The sequence below is a fragment of the Chiloscyllium plagiosum genome, unplaced genomic scaffold (assembly GCF_037043375.1).
Source record: "Chiloscyllium plagiosum isolate Xiang-an unplaced genomic scaffold, Cpla_swu_hap1 HiC_scaffold_1, whole genome shotgun sequence".
Classification (NCBI taxonomy): Eukaryota; Metazoa; Chordata; class Chondrichthyes; order Orectolobiformes; family Hemiscylliidae; genus Chiloscyllium; species Chiloscyllium plagiosum.
The window spans coordinates 122,784,999-122,806,973 of NW_028270139.1; the positions used below are offsets into that span (position 1 = coordinate 122,784,999).

Consider the following 21,975-nt stretch of genomic DNA (forward strand, 5'->3'; position numbering starts at 1 on the left):
AAATGTCCTAGTCAAGAAACCCTCTATCTTTTTTAGAATGGAATTTGAGCACAGCAAAGGATTAATTGATATTGGGGGCCCATCATAACCAGCACCAAAAGTTTCAGGGGAAATTTTCAGTCCCTCTCATACAGCAGTTGAGGCAATCTTTCCAGGTGTTCCCAGAAGATCTTGGACATCTTGTCAGATAGGATTCCTGTGAACCCAGTTGTATTATCTACAGAGAGCATGACCTGATGCCATCTAAACTGCAAGCAGACACCATCAGGGATATCACTGAACTACAATTGAGACCAAGGGAAGATGAAGAGCATTAAGACTTATCAGCATGGATAGATCTTTGGCCGAATCAGGCTATAGGTGATCACCATGAGATGGCAAAATGCATGGTCATACAGTACTATGCCCTGTGACACTACATACCTTTTTCAAGGATCTGTGATAGGATTCTGACAGAACCAATAAACCAGACAGAAATTCTGCTGCAAACATCCAAAAGACCTCCTATAAACAATACCAATTTAAAACTGATTGTAGGAAAACTGTATGAAAGCATTTGCTAAACTTTTATGGACAGCTTCCTCATGAGTATTGTTGGTGACCATTAAAACTGGGGCATTGATACACTTACAATCTAATGTTCTAGTCTTCTACATACCCCATGTTCATTCTAACAATACATTGAATGATTGGCCCTAATACCTATCAGGGATTGGGGACAATCCAGGGTTGCACTGCAGCTCATGGAGCATCCAGCACTGATGGCATCATAAAGTAATTGCTGAATAAAATAAAATCTCCTGTTCAGTCATTAGTCAACTTGACAAGAGGCTGTTAAGAATGGAACCTAGATTTCAGGAATGGGAAAGGTGGGTGATCAAACCCAGAAGTAAGGGACAAAGAGAGGCCAAGGTGAGGGTGTTTAGAAGGCAGTAGATCAGTGGTTACGGTGTGGTGAGGTGTGGTCACCTCAGTCATTTTGGGAGAAGGGGACATTTTAGGGGCCTTGGTGAGACCACACCTGGAAGATTGCATGCAATTTTGGTCTTCCTATGAAAGAAAAGGTGCACTTGACATTGAGGGACTGTAGTGGAAGTTCACGAGGTTGATACCAGGGATGGCAAGACTCTCCTATAAGGAGAGCTTGATTCCACTATTTTCACTGGAGTTTAGAAGGTTCAAAGGGGGATCTGATTGAAATGCATAACATTCTAACAGCACTGGACAGATTAGATGAAGGCAAATTGTTTTCTCTAGTTGGGGATTCTGGAGCCAAGGGTCCAAGTTTCAGCATACACAGTAGGCCATTTAGCATTGGGATGAGAAACAGAATTCTTCACTCAAAAAGGTAGTGAATCTGGGAATTCTATACTGCAAATGGAGACCAAGCCGTTGAACATATTCAAAACAAAAATGGATACATTTTTAGATTTAAAGACACTGAGGAATTTGGGAGAAAGCAGGACTATGGCATTGGGTTACAGGATCAGCCATGATCTTATCAAATGGCACAGCAGAGCTGAATGACATGCTCCTAGTTTATGTGGTTCTATGACATCTGCAGTTCCTGATGTATAAGTATGCTTTAAAATACAGTGACCTGTTGGAGCTGGCAGATGACCATTCTTTTTTGCTTTCCAGATTTTCCAGGCCCTAGAAAACCTGCAAGTCATTTGTTGATTAAATTTGGAGCATCAGTAACATCACAGAAGTTCAATTTAAATATGATAAAACCAGTTTCTCTAAAATGGCAGCATGTAATTAGGATTGTAAACTGTTTTTTTTCCAATTTTAACTATTCCCCAACTCTCTGCCACTCACCAAGTGGATACAAATAGAGGCCATTATCTTTCCCAATAATTATAGCTCTGAACTAATTTAATATTGCATCACAGATACAACATAATTAATTTGACTTGAAGAATAATGGAAACCCAAGATGTATGCATTAAAAGATATGCAAATAAGAAACTGTCTACATTTCTATAGAGACTGAACCTACACGTTGCTCAATCATAACAAAGTTGTTAAGAAACAACATGTTTGTCCACCAAGATCTCTTGCAGTTATCCAACTGGGATTTTGCATTTTCTCCAAAAGACTTCCAGGGAATAAGTGAATACATTCCAACATATAAGCACATCATGTATATATATAGTGGCAGAATTCTGAAAATAAAGGAAGAGAATGTTTAACAATTTAGTTTTATTTTATTTCTGATAGATCAACAGATCCTATAAAATGTATCTTTTTTTCACTGTAACAGTGAAGCTATAGAAAAGTGATGAAGCGAATAATTAGATCTCTCTCTCTCCTGATATTCAGAACAAATATAAGAAACTTCGACAAATAAATTTCTACTCTGCAGTTGGGTAATCAGATATTTCAAATGTCAAATCAAAGAATTCAACTCCCAGGACAGAGGCATAATGCAAATGACAGATTAATGACAAATTTATGAGGTGTCACCCAATTCACAATTTCATCTGGCATGTATTTTCCATTGCACAGACATGCTGCAAATGGTCCCTTCACAGTTTGGAACGAAGCAATTCTACCAGTATGACTAGTAACCATTCACACAAAATAACACAGGAGAGTGAAACCCCTTTCCTGAAGCAACAATTTGTGTCTCAGATCTGACATAGCATTCACTCCAATTATAAAATCTTCAATATGCCAGCCACAAATGAAACAGCTTCACAATACATATTGATTAATGCTGACAATTGTACCTACTCCTGTCAGTGCCTATTCTTATAATGTACCATTATTATAATTTTTTTAATTAATAGCACTAATTTTAGATTATGTTGCTTTTTTTTGATCTGACTCACTTTGGGGCATATTTTCTAACATTTGCTAATTTTAGGAAAAGTGTAGAAACAGATTAGATAAAAGTGTCCTTTCCTTTGAATTCACTGCTACTTACTTCCACAAAAATTAGCAAATGCACAAGAATATAGTTTTTCCATATTAAAACACATTCAGAAATTAATGGGCTGTAATGTCAGGTTTTTTTTTTCGGAAGTTCCAGAAGCAGACCTTGAGATAACTTTTCACCTCTTAAGGTCTGAAAGATCAGTCATTGCCAAGTTTGAAACAATGATGACTCTGTAACTGCACAGAGGCTGGTATCCAGTCACCAAGTCACCTTTTATTTGCTTGTGCACAGTATACTGGTTGTAGCCATCTAGCTCAGAGTCAATCCCCTCAACTGAGGTGATTCTAAATCCCTTATTTATATATTTTTAAACTGAGGAGACTCTTGTTTTATTTTCTTCTGTATTTTTTTACCCCCACACTATCGCCTAACTTATATTTTCCCCAGCACCCATGTTGTGCGTGTGCAGGTGTGAGACATAGTGAAAAATCACAGGTGTGTACAAATCTTTATTCTTTATTCTTTTTTCCACCACCAGGAAGAAAGGAAACACAAGGGTAGCCAGTGACAAGCAGCCCCCTTCACAGAGTGCATTGCTCATCCCTTATTTATATTGGTCAGCAAGAGCTAACAACTCTGATCAAAGATCTTGTAGTCAATGAGATCTAGCTGGTTCCAATCACTGCACAATGAAACAAAGACAAAGTACATCAATGCTCCTTAGATATGGGTAGGAAAGGAATGGATGACAGCTAACAAGAGGAGAGGGAAGGAAAATAGCAACTGAAGGGCATTGCTTGTCACTGGCCATTTGGGTGTTTCCTTTCTTCCTGGTGGTGGAATACAAATAAAGATTTAAGCATCTGTTGTTTTTCACTGTGTCCTACACCTGCACACACACATTATGGATGCTGGGGGAAAATAAGCACTACAGCAGTTCGGCGGTAGTGTGGAGGTAAGGAGGAAAGGAAAAAAGTACCTACAAAACAGTCAGCCTAATGTTGGTGACTGGGAAACATTTAAAGAGAGCAATCTGAGATAAGATTCATTGTTCATTGGAAAAATGTGTTAATGAATAAATGACAGCCAGGATTTGTTAAAAAGAGGGCTGAAGAAGGGTCACTGGACCAGAAATATTAACTCTGCTTTCTTGCCACAGATGCTGCCAGACCTGCTGAGATTTTCCAGCAATTTCTGTTTTTGTTTCTGATTTACAGCCTTTTTTTGTTAAAAACAAGTTGTGTTTGATTAAATTGCTTGAGGTCTTTGATGAAGTAACTGAGATGGGTGATTAAATTTATCTGATTTGTCAGACAAAACAACATTTGATACATTGTCACATAAATAGAGTACAAGAAATGTGAAGCTCGTGGAACTCAAGACAGAGTAACAGACTGACTCCAAGATTAACTAAGGAATAGAAGCTGTGAGGAATGGTGAAAGGTTGTATTTCAGATGATAACAAAATATACAGGGCAGTCCCTGAAGTTGATACAACCACTGCTCAGTTTGATATATATTAACAACCAGAATTTAAATGTACAGAGAGTATGCTCAAAGTTTGTAGATAACAAAACTCAGTGCAGCAAAGATTAAGGGGAGTACTAGAATTCAGAAATACTTTGTTTTCTGAAGTCAAAATTTCTGAAGTCAACTTAGAGGACATGTTTGCTATAAAGGCAGGTAAATATATCGCCGTTCTTTCACTGTTGCCGGGTCAAAATCCTGGATTCCTTACCCAATGGCATTGTGGGCCAACCCACAGCAGGTGGGCTGCAGCAGTTCAAGAAGTCAGCTCACCACTACCTTTTGAATTAGGAACTGTCAATAAATACTGGTCAGCCAGTGACACCCACATCCCAGAAATAACGGGACCGAGATTTGTTTTCGGATTGGAAACCTGTGTCCAATTGGGAGAATTTATTGAAGTTGAGATTTTTGCTGGAGTGAGCCTTTAATTGTGGAGTTTCCTGTCTACTACACCAATGGGAAGGGAAGAGAAAATGGGTCATATTGGTTTGGAATTCCCACAGCAGCCATTCCTGAGGCAGACACCTGTAGAAAGTGCTAAAGTCTTCCACTTCATCTGAGGTAAGTGAGGTGCCCAGTGAGAGGGGCTGGAGGCCTGTTACCATAGCGAAGGGAGAGCCTCACTTCTTCAAAGCTAACCTGGATCTAATGCTGGAGTCAGGAAAAAGAGAGGAGAGGTCCTTCTCTTGGAAAGAGGCAGAAAGAGGGTACAGTGTCGTGCAGCAGAGACATCTCTGTTCAGTACCACTGCCTTTCATCACCTCTCCCTTTTCTCTCTTACCTTTGTCATATTATGTCTCACATCTAGAATGCAGTACAGGCCTGTTCATGATTACTCATCTTACTAAGTCCCCCTTCAGCATGACACTCTGATGGAAATTGTTACAGATTACATCCCCCACATTTCTTGGTTTTGGTGCAGACATTCAAGTGCCTGAGATTCCAGGAGCTGGAATAAATATCTGTTGAATACTTTAGCATTATATTACCCTTGCCTTGTTCTTATGTGATGGATTATCATAATCAGAATCAATAAATGTAAAAGGCAAGGCAGATCTCAGTTATAAATATTGGCTGTTTATGAAGAAACAACTCCAAATATACCATATTATATCACATTATGATAGTGTGGTGCTAAGCAACAATCCCTGCTTATAAAAGACTCCGAGATCTTGTTTGCAGACCTAGGAAACTTCACTGAAGATCACAGAGTGGGATCTCAAAACATTCAGAAAACTAACAGCAACCAGTTTGTGTGAGTACTGATCCATAAATTAAACAATCTGGAGACAGACTTACCTTCTTTTCACATAAAGTTCAAGAAAATTATACAGATCTGTTCTGAAGCAGTCAGAGGTGGCACAGTAGCTCAGTGGTTAGCACTTTTGCCTCACAGCGCCAGGCACCCAGGTTCAATTCAGGCGACTGTCTGCATGGAGTTTGCACATTCTCTCTGTGTCTGCGTGGGTTTTCTCCGGGTGCTCTGGTTTCCTCCCACAGTCCAAAGATGTGCAAGTTAGGTGAATTAACCAGCTATATTGCACATAGTATTCAGGGATGAGCAGATGAGGTGCATTAGTCAGGGGTAAATGTAGAGAAATAGGGTAGGAGAATGGGTCTGGGTGGGTTACTCTTCGGAGGGTTGGTGTGGACTTGTTGGGCCGAAGGGCCTGTTTCCACACTGTAGTGATTCTATGACTCAGTCAAAAACTTTGTACACCCCAGTCCAACACCGGCATCTCCAAATTATGATTCAGTTGATACTCTACCTCTCTCTTTCTTTAAAAAAACTCTGGACTCCAACCCTTAAGTTTGCAAGACCTCAGCTAGACAGAGAATGTATACTGGGGAACCTTTACAGATTAAGGGTATAACTTCAGTTCCGAACTCTTATCAGAAGCACCTGGTTCAGTTACCACTAACTGTAGTAAAAGGCCCAGGCTCAAGCTTGATGGGGCAAATTTGTTGAGAAAGATTCACCTGGATTGGTTCATTATTTTTGAATAGAACATGGCTACCTCAGTGAAATCTTAATTAAATACCCAGAAGAATTTTAGGAATGTCTAGGGAATATCAAAGGAGAAAGGCCACCTTGCATGTTGACTGAGAAGCAATTCCACAATTCCACAATTCCCCATCCAGTGGGCCTTACAGGTAAAAGTAGAGACGAAAATCAGCAGTCTGGAAAAGTAAGAAGTCGTCAAACCGTCCAGTTTGCATAATGGGCAGCATCAGTCGTATTGATTATGAAGCCCAATGAGTTGGTTTGGCTCTGTGTGGGAATTTGAACAAACAGTAAACAGCTTTTCGCAGCTGGATAAATGCCCAATCCCTCGCATAGTGGATTTATACACAAAGCTGGCAGGGGACTGTCCTTCGCAAAGCTGAACATAGAATCACCATCACAGAATCCCTACAGTGTGGAAACAGGTCCTTTGGCCCAACAAGTCAACACCAACACTCCGAAGAATAACCCACAGCAGACCTGTACCCCTACCCTATTACTCTACATTTACCCCTGACTAATATACTTAACCTATATAAATCTGAACACGATGGGCAATTTAATACTGCCAATTCACCTAACCTGCACATCTTTGGATTGTGGGAGGAAATCAGAGTACCCAGAGGAAACCCACACCCCAGTCCAACACCGGCATCTCCAAATTATGATTCAGTCGATACTCTACCTCTCTCTTTCTTTAAAAGAACTCTGGACTCCAACACTTAAATTTGCAAGACCTCAGCTAGACAGAGAATGTATACTGGGGAACCTTTACAGGAGAATGTGCAAACTCTACACAGACAGTCACCTGAGGCTGGAATCGAACGTGGATCCCTGGCACTGTGAGGTAGTAGTGCCACCATGCCACCCTATGAGCCATGCATAAATGTAAATGCAGTCAGATGAGGATTCTCAGATTTATGCTGCAATTAATACCCATAAGGGTTTGTACCAATATCAACAATGCCATTTGGGGTATCATCAGTCTGTGCAATTTTTCAGCAGACGATGGATAACATTTTATGGGGTCTACCCCAGATTGCCACTTAGATAATATGCTAATAACAGGGAAGACCAATAAGGAGCACTGAGAGTGCTTGGACATAGTCCTTGGACATTTCTCTTAGGTGGATGTACACCTTAGAAGGGAAAAATGTGTGTTCAAGTCACCCCAAGTGACCTACTTGGGCTACAGAGTTGACAAGATCAGGTTACACCCGTTGGAAGATAAAGCGAGGGCAATCAAAGGTGCCCCAGTTCCCACATCAATACCGGAACTTATGTCTTTTCTTGGTCTGGTGAATCATTATGGAAAGTTCATGTATAACCTGGCCTCCATCCTGGCACTTTTGCATCAAGTCTTAAAGGGTCAGCCTTTGAATTGGTCATGTAGCCAAGACATAGCTTCCAGGAAAGTAAGGAAACAGCTATCATCCTCTAAGGTGTTGGCACACTATGATCCCAACTTTGATCTGGTATTGACATACAATTCCTCCTTGTATGCCATTGGATGGTATTAGCTTGTAAGTAGCCCCATGGATATGAATGCCCAATAGTGTATGCATCCAGACTTTGTGGCTAGTGCAGAGTGAAAAGGTGCCCAGATAGAAAAGGAAGGTTTGGTGTTCATATTTTGAGTCAAGAAGTTCCATCAATACCTTTATGGATGTAAATTTATAATAACGGACCACAAACCCCTGACAGGTCTCCTTAAACAAGGAAGAAGGGCTTATGCCCGAAACGTCAATTCTCCTGTTCCCTGGATGCTGCCTGACCTGCTGCGCTTTTCCAGCAACACATTTCCAGCTCTGATCTCCAGCATTTGCAGACCTCACTTTCTCCTCAGTGTCTCCCGTAGCTTCAGGCCAAATTCAGCAATGGACTTGAACATGAATTGCATATAATTACAATTGGAATATCATCCAGGATGCATTGAGTCACTTCCTGCTAGTAGGTACATCACCGCCATTGGAACAGTCTTTAATAGCTTTACATTTACTGGATACACTTCCAGTCACAGCTGACAATATCAGACTTTGGATGCAGAAAGGTCTGGTCCTGGCAAAACTGAAACAGCTGGTCATGACGGGGGAAACCAAAGAGGCGTCACCATCAGAAGTTGGACTTCAAGAGACCAGATCCCAATTGAGATGGCATATTATTATGGGGAACTACATTGTTTGTCCCAAGCAAAGGTCACCACCAGATATTGGCTGAACTCCACCAGGGGTTCCAAAATGAAGATGTTGGCAAGAGGTTATGTCAATTGGCCAGGAGTGGATGCAGACATAGCCACATTAGTGGGGCAATACCCAGAGTGCTAACAAGGGCAAAACTTACTACCAGCAGCTATCCCACATTCATGGGAATGGCCTTGTAAACCCTGTTACACGTCGACTATCCAGGTCCTTTCATTGGCTCAATGTGCTTAGTCATTGTGTATGCCCACTTAAAGGGACTTGATATGCATAGACTTCATTCGTCAAACACAGGAACAATGGTAGGAAAACTATGTGCACCTTTTGCAGTACATGGACTCCCAGAAGTGTTGGTCACAGATAACATTTATCAGCAGGGAATCTGAGTATTTCCTAAAGGCAAATTGCATTCAATATATAAGGACAGCTTCATACCTTCTATAATCCAGTGGTCCAGCAGAAAGAGCAATCCAAACTTTGAAGGCAGGCTTAAAGAAAGAGCCTACAGCTTCATTCGGTACCAAACTGTCCTGGTTTCTATTTGATTATGGGACCACACCTCATGCAACTACAGGGATAGCTCCAGCAAGATTGTGAATAGGGAGAAGTATCCACACCAGTTGAAATCTGATCTTCCTGGCCCTGGGTGTTGGAGGGTGGGGTGGAGTGGGTGCGAAGGGGTGGAAGGGGGGGTGGGGGGGTGGAGGGAAGGGTGAAACAACATCAGCAACATCAAATTTGATACAAGATTCTGCTAAGTGAGAGAGACCGTTTACTTCACAGGGATGGGTGAAGGCATGATCGATGTGAGTCGAAGAGCGTGGTGCTAGAAATGACCTCATTCCTCATGAAAGGGTTATGCTCGAACTGTTGACTCTCCTGGTCCTCAGGTGCTGCCTGACCGGCTGTGCTTTTTCAGCACCAGACTCTTCAACTCTAATCTCCAGCATCTGCAGTCCTCACTTTCTCCTAGATGATCGATGCGAGGTCAGCTCCAGTGATGTGTAAAGTTTGGGAATAAGCACGTGGACCATATGAAAGCGAACGGTGTAGGAGCAGTCTTTCCAACTGTTCTGAAACCCGTGGGTTCTCTCCCTCCATCAAGCGTTGACGATACCTCAGAATCTGAGATGGACATAGCAGATGTCGCTATCTCGATGTTTTTGATGCCTGAAGAGGAGAATGCTTTCTTCTTGAGACATCCCGGCCAGTATCAGAGGCAGAATTATGTTATGGATCAGACCAAACCCCCTCAAACTATATTAAAAAAGATAGTCTCGACTCTTTCAGATGCAATTCAATTTGTCAAACTACCAACTTTAAGCAAAACACCCTAATTAACTGTTCCAATACAGTTACATCCCATAAACACATTCTTAGCAAAAGCAAATTCAGTAAAATAATTGTCTCACCTGCAATTCTAACAGCAGGAAGAGAATCCCAGCTTCTAGCTGTAACAGACAGAGGAATAAAAGCTTCGATGCCCAGCTTCAAGACCCAGCCACTGCAGAAAGCTAAAACTAAAACTTTCGGCTCTGTGGGAGCTTGACCTCACCCATTCAGGCTGCTTCCATTGTTCCAACTTTTTAAAAAACCCAAGGCCTCACAAACTATTTACTTTATTGGCTTTGAGCAGCCCACTTCCCACGTCTGTCTCAGCCTTTCTGCATAAAAAAAACCTCTTAAAGTCATAGTGCCATCACAGTTGGAAGAACTCATCCAGTGTTAAAATGTTCCAGAAGGAGCTACAAAACAAAAAGAACTTGTCTATGTACTCAGACTCAGAGGGGAAAGGATGTATTGAGTTTAATGAGGTCAGCGAGGTGGACCTCATAGACTACGAATTCCCTGATTGGTGCCTGTTAACATGATCAAATCAGGGAGCTCTGGCTGACAGATATAAACAGGAGTATCTGTGAAGGGGGTTGTTATGGCCAATTGCCTGCCCTCTTCCATGGTTATGTCTGTGTCCTGGTGTCTCTGGAGAAGGAGGACACAATGTCTACCAATAACCTCGAGATTTACAGAGAGAGGTTTGCACCGCAAATGGAGCGTTTTATTTCCTCCTCCAACTCTATTTTGATTTAACCCCTGCCCTCCCCTTCACTGTTTGATCACGCAGCATTGCCCTTTGATGTGAAGGGCACTGCTTGTCACTGGCGACCTGGTGTTTTCTTTCTTCCTGGTGGTGGAAACTGAATATAGGTTCATACACTTGATGTCTTACACTGTGTCTCACACCTGCACACACACAACATGGGGGCTGGGGAAAATATAAGCTGTACCGCAGTTAGGCAGTAGAGTGGGGGAAAAGAATATAAAAAATATAAAAATATATAAACAGGAGTGTCAGAGGTACTGTTCACTCTGAGACTTGGCTCTGAGAGCTGGATTAGTGACAAGGACTATCCACATTTAAACAAGGGATGACTTGGTGAAGTGATACCAGCCTCTTTGGAGTTACTTTAGCAGCCAGACATTTTTTATTTACAATCTAAAATTAAAATGAGCAGTCAAAGGGTGCCATCAGTTTAAACACAGTGACCTCCCTATCAAAGCTCATCACTCCTTCATTCATGTGAAACCCCTCTAGTGGCTGACACCTGCTTCTCCAAGGACTTTATTTATTAAAGACACTGTTCTAAAAGCAACAGCGCTCAATAAAGAGGCTACAACACTGCAAAGTATTGTAAAATAGAAGCAAGAGAAGGAAAAACAAACATAAAGAATAGCTAAAGAATAATAAAGAGGAGTAAACAGCAGCTGCTATGAGAAAGGTTATAGCTTATGTTATGAAATGTGTAGCAGTGATGTGAACACAAAATTATTGAAAGATAGAGTTCAAATAGTAATTGATAATGGATATTTTAGGGCTGAAGAAAGGCTTGTAATGGTGTTTCACTGGCATGGGTATTAGGACCCTTGCTCTTCCTGCTATATAGTAATGATCCACATCATGGTATGTGGGAATAATTTCAAGGCATGCAGGTGATTAACTGATGGTTGTCACATGTACTAAGATGCAGTGAAAAATATTGCTTTGGATGCTATACAGGCAGATCATACTGTACGAAGTGCATCAGGGTAGCTGAACAGAACATCGTATTACAGCCACAGAGCGGGTGCAGCAAGAGAGAACATTTGAGAGGTCCGTTCAAAGGTCTGACAACACTGGGGAAGAAACTATTTTTGAATCTGTTCATGCGTTCATTCAAACTTTGATTTCTTCTGCCTGACGGAAAAGGGTAGAAGAGACTATATCTGGGGTGGGAGAGGTCTTTGTTTATGTTGGTTGCTTTCCTGAGGAAGTGGGAAATATAGATGAAGTCAATGGATGGAAGACTGGTTTGCGTGATGGATTTGGCTGTATTCATGATTCTCTGTAGTTTTGCACAGTCATGGGAAGAGCAGTTCTTAAACAGAGTTCGCATGCATCATGAAATGCATCAATTCAACAATGTGGAATTGAAAAGGATATGGACAGATGGAAGGGGGAAGTGGGCAGTTAGATGGCAAATTGCTTTCAATGCAGAGAATTGTAATGGTATGGGGATAGGCTGAAAGGACTGGGACTATTTTTCCTGGAGGGTTGGAGGCTGAGGGAAGCAACCATATAGAGGGGTATGGACAGGATGAATAGCCAAAGTCTTTCACCTAGTGTGGGGGACTCTAAACATAGAGGGCATCAGGTCAAAGTAAGAGAGGAAAGATTTAAAACAGACCTAAGAGGTATCTTTTTCACGCAGAGGCTGGTGCATGCATGGAATGAGCTGCTAGAGGAAGTGGTAGAGGTTGGTATAATTGCAACATTTAAAAGGCATCTGGATGAGTATATGAATAGGAAGGGTTTAGAGGGATATGAGCCAAATGCTAGCAAATGGGATGAGGTCAGATTGGGATGTCTTGTCAGCATGGGTGAGTTGGGCTGTATTCATGATTCTCTGTAGTACAGTCATTGAAAGAGCAGTTGTTATACCAAGTTCTGATGCATCATGAAGAAGGCTTTCTGTAGTGCATCGATAAAAATTGGTAAGATCCCTTGTAGACAAGGGTCTGTATGACTCTATAACTGCATCACAGTGCATCACAGCTACAGAAATGAAGGTTGTCAAGGAAGATTTATCTACGGAGTCAGTATGGGTGGAAGTTAGGAACAGCAAAGGAGCAACCACCTCATTGGGGGTTTTCTACAGACACCCTAATAGCAGCAGGCAGATTGAAGAACTCATAGGCCAGCAGATTTTGGAAAAGTGCACATATAGCAGGGTTGTTGTTATGGGTGACTTCAATTTTCCCAATATTGACTGGAACCTTCTTAGTGCAGATGGGTTGGACGGAGCCATTTTTGTCAGTGTGTTCAGGAGGGTTTCCTTAATCAGTATGTAGACACGCTGATGAGGGGAGAGGCCATTTTGGATTTGGTGCTCGGCAATGAGCCAGGACAGGTGTCAGATCTCACGGTGGGAGAACACTTTGGTGAGTGACCAAACTGCCTCACATTTACCATAGCCATGGAGAGGGAAAGGAGCAGTTACCATGATAAGATATTTAATTGGGGAAAAGAAAATTATGACACTATGAGACAGGGGTTGGGAAGTATAGATTGGAAGCAATTGTTCCACAGAAAGGGCACAACAAACATGTGGAGACTGTTTAAGGAGCAGTTGTTGCGAGTGATGCATAAATTTGTTCCTCTGAGACAGGCAAGAAGGGTTAAGAGTAAGGAGCCTTGGATGACGAGAACAGAGGAACTTCTCGTCAAAAGGAAGAAGGCAGCTTATGTAAGCTGGGGAAGCCACGGTCTAGCACAACTTGACAGGATTACAGGATTGCTAGAAAAGAGCTCAGAAATGGACTGAGGAGAACCAGGAGGGAGCACAAGAAAGGCTTGGCAGGAAGGATTAGGGAGAACCCAAAGGTATTTTACTCATACATAAGGAATAAGAGAATGATCAGGGAGAAGGTAGGGCCAGTCAGGGATAATGTAGGGAACTTGTGCGTGGAGTGCAGATAGGGAAAGCCCTAAATGAGTCTTTTGCTTCGGTTTTCATGAAGGAAAGGGACTTGTTGTGAATGAGAATTTTGAGGAGCAGGGAAACAGGCTTGACCAGATCAAGATTAATGAAGTTGATGTGCACAAAAATTTGGCAAACATTAAGATTGAAAAGTCCTCAGGGCCAGACCAAATTTATCCCAGGCTGCTCCAGGAAGCGAGAATGGAGGTTGCTAAGCTGCTGGCGAAGATCTTTGCTTCCTCACTGTCCACGGGAGTCGTACTGGAGGATTGGAAGGAGGTGAATGTTGTTCCTCTTTTCAAGAAGGGGAATAGGGAAATCCCTGGCAATTACAGACCAGTCAGTCTTACAGCTGTGGTCAGCAAGGTTTTGGAAAGAATTCTGAGGGATAGGATTTATGACTACTTGGAAAAGCATAGCATGATTAAAGGCAGTCAGCATGGCTTTGTGAGGGGCAGATCATACCTCACAAATCTTATTGAGTTCTTTGAGGAGGTGACGAGGCAGGTTGACGAAGATCGAGAAGTAGATATGGTGTATGTTGACTTCAGCAAGGGTTCCCCACGGTAGGCTCATTCATAAAGTTAGGAGGTATGAGATATAGGAGATTTAGCTGTCTGGATTCAGAATTGGTTGGCGGACAGAAAGCAGAGAGTGGTTGTAGATGGAAAGTATTCTGCCTGGAGGTCAGTGGTGAGTGGTGTCCCTCAGGGCTCTGTTCTTGGGCCTCTGCTCTTTGTAGTTTTTATAAATGACTTGGATGAGGAGGTTGAGGGGTGGGTTAGAAAATTTGCTAATGACACGAAGATTGGAGGTACCGTTGATAGTATCGAGGGCTATTGCAGGCTGCAGCGCAACATAGACAGGATGCAGAGCTGGGCTGAGAAATGGCAGATGGCGTTCAACCTGGATAAATGCGAAGTGAGGCACTTTGGAACGTCGAACTTGAAAGCTGAATAAACGATTAAAGGCAGGATTCTTGGCAGTTATGGAGGAACAGTTGGTGTTCAAGTGCATAGATCCCCCAAAGTTGCCACCCAAGTGGAGAGGGTTGTTAAGAAAGCATATGGTGTTTTGGCTTTCATTAACAGGGGGATCGAGTTTAAGAGCTGCAAGGTTTTGCTACAAGTCCCTGGTGAGACCACACTTGGAATATTGTGTCCAGTTATGGTCATCCTATTATAGAAAAGATACGGAGGCTTTGGAGAGGGTACAAAGGAAGTTTACCAGGATGCTGCCTGGACTGGAGGGCTTGTCTTATGTAGAGAGGTTGACTAAGCTTAGACGTTTCTCTCTGGAGAGAAGGAGGAAGATCGGTAATGAGAGATATTGATAGAGTCGATAGCCAGAGACTTCCCCAGGGCAGGATTGACTGGCATGAGGGGTCATAGTTTTAAGATATTAGGAGGAAGGTATAGAGGAGATATCAGAGGCAGATTCTTAATGTGATGTGAATGCATAAAGTGCTTTGCCAGCAGTGGTGGTGGAAACAGAGTTATTAGGGACATTTAAGCGACTGCTGGACGTGCACATGGATAGCAGTGAATTGAGGGGTGCGTAAGTTAGGTTATTTTATTTTTGATTAGGAATAATCCTCGGCACAACATTGTGGGCCGAAGGCCTGTTCTGTGCTCTACTTTTCTATGTTCTATGACTGTATGATGCATTTTTGGTCGAAGTAACATGGACAGACAACAACAACGTATACCGAATCCTAGACTTTATTTACAGTGACATAGAATATAAGAGCAAGGATGTGATGCTGAACTTGTATAAGACACGTGTTCGACCTCAGCTGGTCTTGTGTATAGCTGAGTATTGAGTACTGAGTACAGACCTGGGCACCACACTACAGGAATTATTTGAAAACACAGGGGAGAGTCAAGAAGAGGTTTACGAGAATGGTTCGAGAGATGAGAAAATTCAGTTATGATCTCCTCAGTGAAAAGGAAGCTCAGAGAAGATATGATTGAATGTTTTAAAATCTTAAAGGAGCTGAACAGAACAAACAGGGAGAAACTGTTCCCATTCATAAAAGGACCAATAGCTAGAAGGCACAGATGTTAAGTGATTTGTAAAAGAAGTAAATATGATGTGAGAAAAATGTTTTCACACAATGTGTGGTCAGGTATGGAATGTGATGCACGAAAACATGGTGGAAGAAGTACAATTAAGTTATTCAAGGATGCAGTAGATGATTGTTTGAATGGAAACAGTGCGCAAGGGAATGGGAGAAAAAGCAGGACAATGGAATTAAGTCATGATGCTAATTTCGAGAGTTGGTGCAGAGCTGATTGCTCAAACGGCCTCATTCTGAGCAGTCACTGTTCTATAATTCTGTGAACAAGCCCTGCATTCCACTTCAACAAAAATGTCTGCAAGCCTTCAAGAAGAAACAGAAGCCAAACATTTGGTTACGGATTGAGCAGTGAGTGACATCTTCACTCAGTTACAACAATTTAAGCAAAATATATGTAGCTTTCTTTCACAGATTAAGCAATATATGATCCTGAGAGGAGACCTCTAAACATCTTCTTTACTATCATTAAGGAAGAGTTTTACAGCTTAACTGCATTTAATCTTTCCAAGAGATGATTTAAAAAAAGATACATACAAGATCTGAAGAGTGTTTGAAGACCAGTTCAAGCTACGAATCAACTTCCAGATTAACAGACTTCAATCCAGGTCATACAGACAACAACTACAAAAGCCTAAACATCAGCTCTGAAGAAGGGTCGCCTGAACCAAAATGTTAACTCTGATTTCTCTCCATAGATGCTGCCAGACCTGCTGAGCTTTTCCAGCAATTTTTGTTTTGTTTCAGATTTCTAGTATCTGCAGTTTTTCCGTTTTTAACTACAAGAGCCTTGTTGATGAATTGGATGTAAGATGCTGCAGCAAAGGAGTGAGTGTGATTCCTTTGAAGAAAATGGCACAGTAGCTCAGTGATTAGCACTGCTGCCTCACAGCACCAGGGTCCTGATTTGATTCCAGCCTCTGGCAACTGTCTGTGAGGAGTTGGCACATTCTCCTGTGTCTGCATGGGTTTCCTCCAGGTGCTCCAGTTTCCTCCCACAGTCCAAAGATGTGCTAGTCGGGTGGATTGGCCATACTAAATTGCCCATAACATCCAAGGATGTGTAGACTGGGTGAGCAAGCCATGGTAAATGTGGGATTACGGGGTTAGGGTAAATGTCTGTGTTGGATACTCTTTGGATGATAGGTGTGGACTTGGTAGGTTAAATGGCCTCTTTCTGCACTGTAATGATTTTATGATCTAATGAAAACCTTCCATAGAGATTAATCAATTTGCTAATCATTTCTACATGATTAAAAGTCAGGTAAGAGCTTCTGGGCAAGGCAAAGAGCCATACTGTTGATGTCTTACTGGAAATGGACACCAACAGGAAACCATAAGACTGGCCAGCATCAATTACATGCTTTAGGTATAGATGACACTGTTGCTAAGGTCAGTCAAGTGCATCAAACCAACAACATCTGTCAGAGACGTGGTTTTTCACAACTATCCAGACTTGCTCAGCATTGTTTCACATCTGCAAAGTATGTGACATCAAAGGTCATTGGGCACACATGTTCAGAAAATCTGGTTTCAAAAGCAAGCCAGACCCTGGCGCTATGATCCAGACCAGACCCTGTCAAAAATATTTTAAGAAGTTGTGGTTCTGTTCGCCAAGCTGGAAGTTTTTGTTGCAAACGTTTCGTCCCCTGGCTAGGCGACATCATCAGTGCTTGGGAGCCTCCTGCGAAGCGCTTCTTTGATGTTTCCTCCGGTGTTTATAGTGGTCTGTCCCTGCTGCTTCCGGTTGTCAGTTTCAGCTGTCCGCTGTAGTGGTTGGTATATTGGGTCCAGGTCAATGTGTTTGTTGATGGAGTTTGTGGATGAATGCCATGCCTCTAGGAATTCCCTGGCTGTTCTCTGTCTGGCTTGCCCTATCATTCCTGAAGAAGGGCTTATGCCCGAAACGTCGATTCTCCTGTTTCCTGGATGCTGCCTGACCTGCTGCGCTTTTCCAGCAACACATTTCCAGCTCTGATCTCCAGCATCTGCAGACCTCACTTTCTCCTCTTGCCCTATGATAGTAGTGTTGTCCCAGTCGAATTCATGTTGCTTGTTGTCTGCGTGTGTGGCTACTAAGGATAGCTGGTTGTGTCGTTTCATGGCTAGTTGATGTTCATGTATGCGGATTGTTAGCTGTCTTCCTGTTTGTCCTATATAGTGTTTTGTGCAGTCCTTGCATGGTATTTTGTACACTACATTAGATGGTATTTTGTACACTACATTACATCAACTAGCCACGAAACGACACGACCAGCTATCCTTAGTAGCCTTGATGATCTGGTGTGTGTTTTCTATTTCTGTGTTTTTAATGATTACAAAGGTGTCATCCACATATCTGACCCAGAGTTTGGGTTGAATTTGCGGTAAGACTGTTTGTTCTAATCTTTGCATTGCAGCTTCTGATATGAGTCCAGAGATGGGTGAGCCCATGGGTGTGTCATTGATTTGTTCATATATTTGGTTGATCATCAACGCCAGACTCACAGGAATCTGATTCACTAGAGAGGAAGAAAATGACAACCAACTCCCATTCCTAGACGTGATGGTACAGAGAACACCGAACGGAGAATTCACCACAAAGGTATACAGGAAAGCCACACACACAGACCAAGTCCTGAACTACGAAAGCAACCACCCCAACACACACACAAGAAGTTGCATCAAGACACTATTCAAAAGGGCCACAACACACTGCAGCACACCAGAACTGCAAAAAGAGGAAGAAGAACACCTCTACAATGTATTCGCCAAAAACGGATACCCCTGCAATTTCATCAACAGGTGCCTAAGGGAAAGACAACGGAATGAGGACATGCCACAACCCAAAGGACTAGCCACGTTACCATACATCAAGAACATTTCTGAACCGATAGCCAGACTACTACGACCACTAGGACTCATAACACCACACAAACCAACAGCCACTCTCAGACAACAACTCATCAGGACAAAGGACCTGATACCCAGCATGAGCAAAACCAACGTAGTGTACAGAATCCCATGCACAAAACACTACATAGGACAAACATGAAGACAGCTAACGATTCGTATCCATGAACATCAACTAGCCGCAAAACGACACGACCAGCTATCCTTAGTAGCCACACATGTAGATGACAAGCAACATGAATTCGACTGGGACAACACTACTATTATAGGACAAGCCAAACAGAGAACAGCCAGGGAATTCCTAGAGGCATGGCACTCATCCACAGATTCTATCAACAAACACATCGACCTGGACCCAATATACCGACCACTGCAGCGGACAGCTGGAACTGACAACCGGAAGCAGCAGATTCAAACCACTACAAATGCCGGAGGAAACAACACAGAAGTGCTTCACAGGAGGCTCCCAAGCACTGAGTATGTCACCTAGACAGGGGACGAAAAGTCTGCAACACAAATTCCCAGCTCAGCGAACACAACCACAACAACGAGCACCTGAGCTCCAAATCTTCTCACAAACTTTGAAGACTACCTTAACTTTATTGGAAAACTGAACAGAACAATAGATACAATAACAATTACTAATTAACAGTTCTAATATAGTAGCTTCCATAAATACATCTACATCCCTTGGCAAAAAGGCAAATTCAGAAATCAGATTTTCTCACAGGCAATGCCTGCAGTAGGAAGAGAAACCCCAGCTTCTAGTTATAAATGAGAGAGGGGGGAAAATAGCTACTTCTTTGAGACTCCAGCAGCTTCTGCTGAATCTAAAAGCTAAAAAAAGAAATCCTAGTCTGTTAGAATTGGCCACACCTATCCAGGTTACTTCCATTATTCCAACTTTAAAAAATAACCCAAGGCCTTACCAACTGTTTATGTTACTGGAGACTGCTTAACACCTTTTGTTCAATTTGTCTCTTAATATAAACCAGGACAAAATATACATCTTAAAGCCACATTATCATCACACTGCAACAAGGCACAAGGGATAAAAAAAGTGAGAACAACAGCACAATGCGGGCACCAAGGGATGTATTTAAATATGCACAAACATAAATTAAGTTCAGTCAATAAAGTAAAAAGTACATTTTGGAAGATGACTAAGCTTTTCATAGTGTCAACCTTATACACACGTCAATAACCATCAGCATCGTGTGTTGCTGAAAGTCAGATCGACACATCGTGAAATAGACAATAGACAATAGACAATAGATGCAGGAGTAGGCCATTCTGCCCTTCGAGCCTGCACCACCATTCAATATGATCATGGCTGATCATCCTTAATCAGTATCCTGTTCCTGCCTTATCTCCATAACCCTTGAATCCACTATCCTTGAGAGCTCTATCCAACTCTTTCTTAAATGAATCCAGAGACTGGGCCTCCACTGCCCTCTGGGGCAGAGCATTCCACACAGCCACCACTCTCTGGGTGAAGAAGTTTCTCCTCATCTCTGTCCTAAATGGTCTACCGCCTATTTTTAAGCTGAGTCATCTGGTTCGGCACTCACCCATCAGCGGAAACATGTTTCCTGCCTCCAGAGTGTCCAATCCTTTAATAATCTTATATGTCTCAATCAGATGCCCTCTCAGTCTTCTAAACTCAAGGGTAAACAAGCCCAGTTGCTCCAGTCTTTCAGCGTAAGGTAGTCCCGCCATTCCAGGAATTGACCTCGTGAACCTACGCTGCACTCCCTCGATAGCCAGAATGTCTTTCTTCAAATTTGGAGACCAGAACTGCACACAATACTCCAGGTGTGGTCTCACCAGGGCCCTGTACAGTTGCAGAAGAACCTCTTTGCTTCTATACTCAATCCCTCTTGTTATGAAGGCCAGCATGCTATTAGCCTTCTTCACTACCTGCTGTACCTGCATGCTTAGCTTCATTGACTGGTGTACAAGAGCACCTAGATCTCTTTGTACTGCCCCTTTACCTAAATTGATTCCATTTAGGTTAATCTGCCTTCCTGTTCTTGCCACCAAAGTGGATAACCATACATTTATCCACATTAAACTGCATCTGCCATGCATCTGACCACTCACCTAACCTGCCCAGGTCACCCTGTAATCCTCCTCACATTTCACCCTGTCACCCAGCTTAGTATCATCAGCAAATTTGCTAATGTTATTACTAATACCATCTTCTACATCATTAATATATATTGTAAAAATCTGCGGTGCCAGCACTGATCCCTGCGGTACCCCACTGGTCACTGCCTGCCATTCCAAAATGGAGCCGTTTATCACTACTCTTTGTTTCCTGTCAGCCAACCAACTTTCGATCCAAGTTAGTACTTTGCCCCCAATACCATGTGCCCTAATTTTGCTCACTAACCTCCTATGTGGGACTTTATCAAAAGCTTTCTGAACGTCCAGGTACACTACATCTACTGGATCTCCCTCGTCCATCTTCAGAGTTACATCCTCAAAAAACTCCAGAAGATTAGTGAAGCATGATTTCCCCTTCATAAATCCACGCTGACTCTGACCTATCCTGTTACTACTATCCAGATGTGTCGTAATTTCATCCTTTATAATAGACTCCAGCATGTTTCCCACCACTGCGGTCAGACTAACTGGTCTATAATTTCAAGAATAAGTACAGGCGCTAGTCCCAACATATTACACTAGTCACTAAAAGAGATGTACTTGAACAAATGACCCTAAAGGCCCTAAAAGACCCTAAAGATACTAAAGACTGTCTCACAGCATTTAATGGACCATTAATTTCATGCAGTGGCACAGTCATATTGTACTGCAAGTTCAGCTTGAATTCCTGAAATCTTGAACCTGATTGATATGAATGGTCAAGCAGTGGCAGGGTGACAAGTATACACAGATGTATGCTTTGAAGCCATTAATGAGGTTTCAAGCACACCCATTGTGGTGGGAATGAAAGAGCCATAGGACTGTCTTCCTCAATGACAGAGGGGAATGAAACAGATACAGCACCAGTGAGCAGATAGTGAACTACCATAACAATGCCACGGGCGGCACAGTGGGCGGCACGGTGGCACAGTGGTTAGCACTGCTGCCTCACAGCGCTAGAGATCCGGGTTCAATTCCTGCCTCTGGCAACTGACTGTGTGGAGTTTGCACATTCTCCCCGTGTCTGCGTGGGTTTCCTCTGGGTGCTCCGGTTTCCTCCCACAGTCCAAAGATGTGCAGGTTAGGTGAATTGGCCATGCTAAATAGCCCGTAGTGTTAGGTAAGGGATAAATGTAGGGGTATGGGTGGGTTGCGCTTCGGCGGGGCGGTGTGGACTTGTTGGGCCGAAGGGCCTGTTTCCACACTGTAAGTAATCTAATCTAATC

At 42.5% G+C, this 21,975-nt stretch overlaps 1 protein-coding gene across 1 annotated transcript in view; it reads right to left on the reverse strand.

Annotated features, from left to right (window-relative positions):
• oacyl (O-acyltransferase like) overlaps positions 1-21,975 on the reverse strand; it is a 71,202-nt gene that overhangs the window by 17,745 nt on the left and 31,482 nt on the right. The window contains exon 10 of the mRNA XM_043680107.2: positions 2,003-2,168. Coding sequence (XP_043536042.2) covers positions 2,003-2,168 — 166 coding nt within the window. The remainder of the gene's footprint in view (positions 1-2,002; positions 2,169-21,975) is intronic.